The sequence below is a fragment of the Ambystoma mexicanum genome, chromosome 11, assembly GCF_040938575.1.
Source record: "Ambystoma mexicanum isolate Mex_15411 chromosome 11, UKY_AmexF1_1, whole genome shotgun sequence".
NCBI classification, from domain to species: Eukaryota; Metazoa; Chordata; class Amphibia; order Caudata; family Ambystomatidae; genus Ambystoma; species Ambystoma mexicanum.
Genome location: NC_090934.1, coordinates 1,109,865,320 through 1,109,876,173, shown reverse-complemented (window position 1 = coordinate 1,109,876,173; position 10,854 = coordinate 1,109,865,320). Strand labels below are relative to the sequence as shown.

At 41.0% G+C, this 10,854-nt stretch overlaps 1 protein-coding gene across 1 annotated transcript in view; it reads right to left on the bottom strand.

The window, feature by feature from the left end:
- Positions 1-3,930: 3,930 nt before the first annotated feature.
- LOC138504159 (uncharacterized) overlaps positions 3,931-10,854 on the bottom strand; it is a 267,874-nt gene continuing 260,950 nt past the window's right edge. The window contains exon 5 of the mRNA XM_069624416.1: positions 3,931-5,057. Coding sequence (XP_069480517.1) covers positions 4,588-5,057 — 470 coding nt within the window. The 3' untranslated portion in view covers positions 3,931-4,587. The remainder of the gene's footprint in view (positions 5,058-10,854) is intronic.

The window sequence follows — 10,854 nt, the reverse complement described above, 5'->3', positions numbered from 1 at the left end:
TCACATCACTTATCATTCACCCACCAGTCACTCACACCTTCTTTACATCAACTCATTGCATTCTCTACACAGGCACACACCCACCCACCCAGAACATTCAAAAACACACATCACATCACTTCTCATTCACCCACCAGTCACTCACACCTTCTCATACATCCACTCATTGCATTCTCTACAAAGTCAATCACCCACCCACCCAGAACATTCAAAAACACACATCACATCAGTTATCATTCACCAACCAGTCACTTCCACCTTCTTTACATCAACTCATTGCATTCTCTACAAAGGAACACACTCACCCACGCAGAACATTCAAAAACACACATCACATAACTTCTCGTTCACCCACAAGTCACTCACATCTTCTCTTACATCCACTCATTGCATTCTCTGCGCAGGCACACACCTACCCACCCAGAACACTCAAAAACACACATCACAACCAGTCACTCACACCTTCTCTTACATCCACTCATTGCATTCTCTACACAAGCACAAACCCACCCAGAACACTCAAAAACATACATCACATCACTTCTCATTCACCAACCCACCAGTCACTCACACCTTCTCTTACATACCCTCATTACATTGTCCACACAGGCACATACCCACCCACACAGAACATTCAAAAACACACATCACATCACATCATATCACTTATCATTCACCCACCAGTCACTCACACCTTCTTTACATCAACTCATTGCATTCTCTACACAGGAACACACTCACCCACGCAGAACATTCAAAAACACACATCACATAACTTCTCATTCACCCACCAGTCACTCACATCTTCTCTTCCATCCACTCATTGCATTATCTACACAGGCACACACCCACCCACCCAGAACATTCAAAAACACACATCACATCACTTCTCATTCACCCACCAGTCACTCACACCTTCTCATACATCCACTCATTGCATTATCTACAGGCAATCATCCACCCACCCACCCAGAACATTCAAAAACACATCACATCACATCGCTTACCATTCACCCACCAGTCACTCACACCTTCTTTACATCAACTAATTGAATTCTCTACAAAGGAACACACTCACCCATGCAGAACATTCAAAAACACACATCACATAACTTCTCGATCACCCACCAGTCACTCACATCTTCTCTTACATCCATTCATTGCATTCTCTGTGCAGGCACACACCCTCCCACCCAGAACATTCAAAAACACACATCACATCACATCACTTATCATTCACCCACCAGTCACTCACACCTTCTTTACATCAACTCATTGCATTCTCGACACAGGAACACACTCACCCACGCAGAACATTCAAAAACACACATCACATAACTTCTCATTCACCCACCAGTCACTCACATCTTCTCTTCCATCCACTCATTGCATTATCTGCGCAGGCACACACCCACCCACCCAGAACACTCAAAAACACACATCACATCACTTCTCATTCACCCACCAGTCACTCACACCTTCTCTTACATCCACTCATTGCATTCTCTACACAAGCACAAACCCACCCAGAACACTCAAAAACATACATCACATCACTTCTCATTCACCCCAAAGTCACTCACACTTTCTCTTACATCCACTCATTACATTGTCTGCGCACAGGCACACACCCACCCACCCACAACATTCAAAAACTCAGATCACATTACTTCTCATTCACCCACGAGTCACATACAGACATCTGACATGCACTTCACACATACAAAACACACATCATATTACAGCTCCTCCGTGCTGCTCACAAACAGGAACCAGGAAGCTATAAGAGCTTCCTGGTTCCTGTATGTGAGCTACAAGGAAGCTGAGGGAGAGGGGGCTGGAGCTGAACATGGCATGTGACATGTGCCACATGTCACTGTTAGCTCCAACCCCTACTGAGAGCCTCCCCGGCCCAGCCTTCACCCTGATGGGTGAGGACTGGGCAGGGGACCCACCAGACTATGTGTGGCGGGCCCCCCTGTGCCGCGGGAGGGCCTGCTACACCAGGAGCACTCGTTTCTGTTTGGGGGCCAAAAAAATGAATATTATTCAAATGTTTTTTTTTTTTTAAGTTGGGGTCACAAGGGAGTCCCAGGGGTTGCAACTGTGGCCCCCAGGACCCTGGCGATCCCCAAATTACGTCCCTGTTCCTATTCCATAAGTGTTTGCTGGCACATTGATCCCACCTACATTATGATCTCTGAGTGTATTATGCTATATTTTTGTTCTATTTGTTACTATGCAAAAATATAATGTATGAATTTATTTTCTGTATAAAGGATAAATATGTGAAAAATTCTACTGTGACACATAATAATACTTTAAAAAAAAAAGATGTACTTTTAAGGGAAACATACAGATTATTTCTGTATCCAAGGGGCTCCCAAATAGGGCTTCTTTGCATGGCTATAGTGGCCCATAAACTGTGATATGCCAGCCTTGGTTTTTACCAGGTCAAACCCACAACAACGTACCCACTGACCATTATACCAACAGCTACAAATATCCCATCCCACACCAGGGAGGGCTACAGTACCATGCAGTACCATTCAATTCGAATTTCTGTGAATCTTCGCTCAAGCATGTAGTGTTCTCTTTGTAACAGAGGGAATTAATATAACTTTCACACGCCGCCGCAGGGGCAGACATGGCATTTATCGGCCCACCAGCCCGAGCTTTGGTAGGCCTGAGCGAAGCGGATAATCCAGGGTGTGGATCATTTTCTTCTTTTTTTGTCCAATGAGAGATGCTCTCTACGTGAGCATATCTCCCGTCAGAGAAAAAAAAAAGACAAAATAAAATTGCCAGTCGCCATTAAAAAGGAAGAGGCACTGTGCCCCTTTTCAGACGACAGCAGCCATTGAAAATATGTGAGCAAAAAAGGCTGCTAACATCCGTGTCCTTCTTCCATTTTAATGGTGGTGGCCATTTTTGTTTTCACTGCCTCACGCGGTGAAGGCAGAATGGGGCCCTGGAAAGGCAGATTTTGATTGGTCAAACTGTCTTTTCCGGGTGCAAATAGAGATATATTATTTGTCTTTAGTGTATAATGCTATGTTTTTTTTAAAAAAACGTTATTATATCACACTATGTTTAACTGCATTTGTTGCAGCTAATGCCATGCAGATTAACTCAAGAACTGTAACTCAGCACTGTGGGACGCCACCGATAGTCCTATGCAAACGTTAATCACTGTGACACTAGCATTCTTTGTCCCCGGGAGCAGACGTTGATCTGAAGCTACTACACGGCACTGTACTTGCAAGCAGGAGTGGATTGTCGGACCCACTCAAATAAGTCATACTGCCTGTATGATAACAACCCACTTTCTACCGCTCCCCTAACAGAACACTTTCTCCTGGGATCTGTGTGAGCTAGCTACTTCAAGCATTAAAATCAAATGTTGTGCTCGAAGTGCCTGCCAGTGCTATTTCAAAGCAGTCTTCTGAGAATTAATTGCATAATTTGAGCTGATACTTAGCTACTGGTGTAATGAAAATGTCATAATCAGGTGTGCCTTCTGCCGCTTGATTCATAGGCAATATGCATGTCCTCCGCGGAAGTCCTGTTAAATACAATCATTGGCAAAGGCAACAGTTTTGGCTTGTGTATAGGTATTAGAGAGACATTTACCAGGCACTGCTATTATATGCTCAGGTACTCACACCATTTTGCAACTGCTAGCAATAATGTCCACTCAGTAGCGGATGCTTCTCCCATGCCTACAGAAAAGCCAAAGCTGTTGGCATCGCCAATGCTTGTTTATATTTGCCACTTTAGCAGAGTCACGTCAATGAGGCAGCAATGAGGGCGTGTGTTTCAGTACACAGCAACGCTGCTTCCAGTTGAGCAGCACTACGCACAAATCAATTGCTACTGCTAGCTATTCTGCTTTGCCAGGTGCACATGAATAACACAATTACAGCCAGCTTTAATTGCGATTCATTTAAGGAACGTTTGTATTGAAATCACCTGGTTTTGTAGGATCTTCTTTAGCTCACACTTGGGTTATTGTATAACAGCGATTAGTTAACATTTGTAAACAGTTTTTTGCGTACATTAAACGATGTGCAAATTCTATGTTTGTTCTGGCGATGTTACAACGTTTTTAACAGTATGTTACAGTTTTAGTACATTTATTGCAGCATTATTACAATCAAAGTACCGTTGCTGCGGACATGTTACACCCCCTCAGTGCAAAATGCAACAAAAACATTTAATTTCTACGAAAACATAATTTGACTCCATTCCTTCACTTGGTACTGCAGTAAGAGACTTGATAACATAAAGACGCCATGGTCCAGGCACAGAGGCAAAGAGGCCTATAGGAATATTACAGATATTTCCCAACAAGGCGGTGCCTACGAAAGGCTGGTATGGTTGGGTACAATCAAACACCCATTGAACTTAATTTTGCCCAAGATCTACTAGTTTTTCAGGGGCACCAGCCTGTCTGGAAAAAAGGCCACCATTTCCCAAAAGACAAGTCTCTTTGTATCTGACACAAAGTAAACTCTTAATTAGGAAGCACGTAAGACGTGCCAGCAATTGAAAGAAGTGTAAAAGAGAGAAGGGGGCGACGGGCAATTAATCATTACAGGTTCTGTTGCTCGTGTTCGGTCGCCACCCATCTCTGAATTTGAGCAGCTTGACTATGTGCAGCTTATTCATGCCTAGACAGCTCTCCATAATTTCCTCCTTAAGCTCAAACAGGAGCTGGCCATCGATCTGCTCCTTCTGGAAGGCCGCTGTGTACTGTCCCATGTTGAGGAGCTGCAAACAGTCACAGACCTCCTGCATATCAAGGTTATGCAGGTCTTCAGGGAAGTTGCTGGTGTTTATAGGGGTTGTGTACTCTGCCGTGGTGTTTATAGGGGTCGTGTACTCTGCGGTGGTGTTTATAGTGGTTGTGTACTCTTCCACGGGCTCTGGCGCTGCCTTAGGCGGTGCGATTTGCTTCTGGAACTCAATGGAATGGATATCAATGTAGATCCGGTCAATCTCATCATATGTGTTCTCTTTCCTGGAGACATCGTTCCTGTCCAGCAAAAATATTTCTGTAAGGACGAAGTAAAAACATATTTCAAATTAGGTTTGCCACTACTAGATCCTATTCAAATGACACTGATAGTTGGGTGTTCCACTGTCATTTCAATGTTGTGTGTGAAATTGTCCATCTGCTTTGAAATATTTCATACATGTCCCATTTCAACTCGAAACAAGTAGCCATATTTAATCTCTGTCTCATGTCCGTCTACAATACCTCAGTGTTCATGTGGTTGAGCAGCAGGGGACTTTATGTAACCTTTTCATTTTGGCACAGACACACCTGGCTTAGCATACAGGGAGTTTTTCTTGTAAAATGGATCTTGTAAAAGCCGCCACACTACAAAAGGCCACTTGAGCACATTGCATATCCATCACGCAGCCACACACCATCTACATCGAGTACCGTGCTTCGTCTGGTCTAGACATCGTTGTAAAGCCTTTGCTATAAAGAGAGCTTAACATTCCTGAAATGTTCTCTCCCGCTTACTGATAGCCAATCACAGTTAAGAAAAGCTTATCCCTGCTCCCTCAACAATATCACCTGCCCCACATCCTACCTGTTTGTACCCCGCTGAATTTGATTGCCCCACCTCCCCATTTCCTACCCCCATCCCTCTTCCTACTATCAGTGACTAAGCTCTGGTAACACCATGGTCACAATATGTCACCTTTCAGATAAGGCGTACATAAGACCACTTTGGTAATTATGGGTCTGTTGTACATATTGGATACCATTACCAACAATGTGCAGAATTTGCCACGGTGTAGTTATTTTTATGTTTGATTCGTGACAGGCAGCTGTCTTGCTCTGTTATTTATGAACCACCTACATTTAATTTTCTTTTATTTTATTGGTCATTTATAAGGCGCTTATACAGCTTGAATAGTTGTTTTAAAGCGCCAGAATTCCCCATGTAGCATTGTGGGTCAAGAAAGATTTGTCAGTAAGGAAGTGTCATACTAAAATGACATAAGTTGTGGAAGACTGTATTGAAGAGATGGAAAACCGTGTTGCTGGAGAAGGGATATATTTAGAATGCTGCAAGGAAATGGGGGAGCCCGGGAAACTTAAAAAGAAAACCACTGCAATCATAATTGTAACAACGTTGTGTTTATAATTGCTGGTACTTTTGCTTTGAGTCTGCTAGGCTCCACTGGCTCGGGGGTGCCCAGGAGACTTGAAAGAAAAGCCACTATAATAATAAATACAACAACATAAAATATAATTTCAGTGTTTTTCTTTAAGTAGAAATTTTAAAAAGCACTTACCAGCAGCAGACGGCAGGAAGGATCCTGGCTGCATTCTCTGCTCTGCGGTAATAATGAAGCAAAAGCCGGCTGTAATAAGCAAAAGCTACCAGTAGGTGGCTTTTGCTGCACTACTGCCGCAAGGGCAGAGCTTAACACAAGCACAGGAGGCTCATCCATTTCACAAAATGGATGCCTCCTAGTGCTTGACATTTTTGATTGTGTGCCTCATTTGCTCTTTAAACATTTTTTTAAATATATTTTTGATTATGGCCCCTCTTTTGAGACAATACTTTTTTTAGTGAACTTCCCCTTTAAGGTTCCAACTGACCCAGTTTGGATGGTGCTAGTCAGCTAATGGCTCACCCAACCGGATTTTGAATAGTCTTCTCCTGTACTTTATTTCTAGAGAAAGAAGATATATTGGCAGGGAATTAGGGCATAAGTCCCTATTTTAAGGTGACGAGAAAAGGCTTACTAGGTGCAATTGTAGTAGCAATTGTTAAAATATGAAATAAAATAAGGCATAGGACACATACCAGGATAGGTTGCAGAGCGCAGATGTATTTTAGGCATATCAGTGCCTGTTGGACTATTCTTATACAAAATGGCATGCAACTATCACACTATGGATGATTCTGCGACAAAAAGAAAGAAGACACAAGGGTCTTTTTTTAGTCAATTTTGCCAAGCAGGAGAGAGGAAGAGAAAGGGTATGAGAACCCATAGTAGAGTGCATATTAATAAGTGCAGTGGTGGAATTTATCTGTTAACTTACAGGTGGGGATTTCTGCTCAGGTGTGAAGACACTCTAGGCAGAGCTGTGGGTAAATTAATCATGGAGCTCTTCACAGTCTTTTCATTTTAAAGATTACATTGTAGTAGCAAAATCTGTTAGAAAGCATAGAACGGGAGAAAGTAAAAAAAAGCTTTCGTTATTGTATAGTTGTCATTGCTAAGGGCGCTGAGAGAAGACCGCAAACATCGTATCAATTAACTTAGAGAATTTAGCTGATCTTTAGAGGAACCAATGCAGCAAAATTGTTTTCGGTTTGTGAAACGGATCACTGCAATGACACTCTCCTCTGCGGCATGTTGCCAGATAACAATGAGCTCTGTGGAAGCTAAAGAGAATATATATGCAATCGATGAAGAAGCGGGTTTACTGATCCAGTGGTCACGACATAGCGTAATGGCGTGGGTGTCACGTGTTACAGATTAGCTTGATCATCGTGTCTAGTAAAAAAGGAAGAGGGACTCTCACCTCTCTGATCATTGTGAGTAATGCTTCCTTAACCATAGCATTATGGAATGTATTCGAAGCTGCCTGGTTCTTACATAAAGCGAGTCAATCGGTTGACAGGACAGTTTAACAATAAGAAGGTGCTATTTTAACAATAAGAAGGTGCTACGTGTGGGTACATCAAGGATGTAAAATCTTGCCTGGGATTTAGCAGTCTCTTTCCTCGTGAAACTTGGTAGCCTAACTCTAAACTGGTTGGCGTTCGCGGATGGTATCCTATTATTTGATTGCACTCCTTTTGGTCTGCCAGCTAAAAATTATCTTTTTGCACAGTATCCAAATGACTTAAATCTATTATCCATTGCCAACAAGTCAAACATTGCTATTTTTAACAACTTAAAACGAAAGGCGTATTCTTATAAGTGGTCCATCAATGACCTCCCTATACAACGTACACAGGCTGTCCGCTATCTAGGGTATAGCCTTACTGACATTCAATCTTTAGTGATGTGGAGAACCACTCTTGACTGCAAAGTCAAGCTGTTAATCCATCAAATGAGGATTATATATAGGCAATTATGTAAATTCACAATGGGGCCGCTGTTTGATTTCTATCTCCTAAAAGTGGAACTCATAATTCTGTATGGCCTTGACATGTGTCGAGCCAAAATATACCACTTTCTTGACCAACTACAAGAAATAATTTGGAAGCAGTGTTTGAATTTAGCAAATGTTGTACTTTGTCACAAATTAGGGTTGATTTCCCTCTCTGCACGATTTCACTGGAGGCTCTTAAATAATTATATCAAAATGAATGCCCCCCCACTGAACCCTCTCTATGAGGACTTCCACAATATGCTAAAAGTTGGACATCCTCCCTCTATTGCTTTATTTCATGAGAATATGGAAAATATACTTATAGACATTGGTTTGTCTTTTGATGACTTACTACTAAGGCCAGAACATGTAAAAAAACAACTTTTTGAATTTGACTGGTGCTCAACTGTGGACTCATTAAGCAAATATTCATCCTATGAAGAGAATTCAGCATTTATTACTAAAAGACCACCACGTCAATTATACCTTGTACACTTTCTGTGCAGCAAAGCATGTGAGATCTACTTAGGATTCAAGCTCAATCAGATGTTGACTCATGAAAAAATTAAATACTTGTTCCATAAGAAGCCAAGGTCGGTTGCAGATCAGTGCAGGTTTTGTGATTCTGCTACGCAGGCAGAAACTCGAAAGCATTTGGCGATTTTCTGCGTATATTTTAACCATCACAGAATTACTGCATTTGGTCAAGATAATATTCGAGATTCTCTACTATCTCATGAATCGCTGTGTGTGCGTTGCATGATTGGTAATAAATAGTCTTAAGATTCTCCTGTCATTAACTCAGCTACTTTCGATTATTAATGATGCACTTGCACTAAAAACTAAAATAGCTACACTTTAGGATGCCTCATTTTTCAAACTTGACCTAAAGGTAGGCTATTTCTGGAAAATCGTTCACACATCCTTACAGTCAGGATGATAGACAGTGCGCTCAAAAACTAGTTGAGCTCTTAAAGTTATGGAGCGTGTACACATTACACCTTCCTCATAGAGTATTTGCTCAAATACTAGTTTGGCCTTTGAACTCACGGAGCGTGAAGATTTAATATTTTCCTTAATTAAGTATAAATCAGGTAAAACGCTGATGTTGCTTGTCCGTAAATGGGGCATTAAGAGGGGTTGGAAATTAAAAAATGCAATCTCTCTAAAAGTTAGAAGGACACATTTTGCATTTCGAAATAGGTTGTTATAAAAATCTGAGACCACCTGCTTGTCTTGTGTAGAATTGTTAACGTTTACAAAATTCCTTCGTATGCAGGGAATTTATATTATGTAATAGGCACTCTTAATCAGTAGAATAAAAGTTTTAGAAAATCCTTACAATATATAAAATTGCAGTCAATTTAGAAAATGACTCTTGTAATTGGTAAACTATGACAACATTTTAGATGTTCCTTAAGACAGTTCACCTCCTGATTTTACAAGTCTTTTGATCGACTATTAAAGTTTCATCCTCGTTTAGGCGAACAATTTTGACTATATGAAATACAGAGAATGCACTCTTATAAAGTTTGATTTTAATGTTGCATCTCTGTTGTTCCTCTTAATTGTCATAGGTGGACTACCTTTAATGATTGCACCGAAGACAAGCTGCCTATATTTTATTCTGTTTGATTGTTCTTAAACAATGTTCGCTATTTGCACATTAAGCTACACAACAGTGTATATTTTATGTGTATCATCATTTCACGTAGGATCAACTGTTTTGTTAGTTCTAAAGAAAATGTGCCATCCTGCAGGTTTACTAATGTGCATTCTATATTTCATATATATCATATTGTTCATAATACCTAGCAGATTAAACTTTTCATTAATGGAATCTTCTCATTGAGTTGACATTTTGTACACAATTGAAATGTTGTAAAAGTTTGTATTATAAACTAAATGCAACAATAAAAATAATAAATAAAAGTTGATGTACAGAGACTTCCCTTGGCAGTGTCACTCTTCACACCAGAACAACAAGGCATGGATGTCTCTGTTGTTATCTATTAACTTTACCCTCGGTGTAGCTCAATCCAAGAGAGATAATATAAGACGATTTATTATGCGAAAGGGCATGGTGAGAGTGAACGGCCTTAATGATTGCTTCATTGTAGGCTCCTTACTCTATCCAGGTTGTTTTTTACTACCCGTCAACAGGGTGAAATGCCAGAGTATGCCCGCCAACCCCACATTGCTCCTGCCCTGCACTCCCTCTACAAAATCATTAAATCACTGCACTTTCAATATCGTATTATTGTCTTGAGCTTTAAGTTAAAAAGTAGACATCGTCATACAACAATATTGTAAACAGGAACTCATTTTCAGTCTCGTGTTTTTGTTCGTTTTCTAAATGGAGGGCACTCACCTAGAGAATGCTGCCGAGAAAGCATGTGCTGCTGCTTCGTGATCTATTCCTCTACAATTTTGTCTCAATTGAAAGTGTGGCATCAGCCAATGCAGTTCTCAGGGGCCGCTCTAAATGCTTCGGCTAAACAATGGAAGATGGATGTGAAGTAAAGGGAAAGGTGATGGTGAAAAAGAAGGCTGTTCTTTGATACATTAAGTAAGGTTAGGTTAGAAATAATGCCTCGAAAGGTGGAGGCACAGGCCATTAAATCAAAATATTTGCTGACTACATAGAACCTCCCTCATTGAGTTCGAGCAGGAGTTGTGGTTGTTTGGGGCAGTATCAGGTTTCAAAAACAATGGAG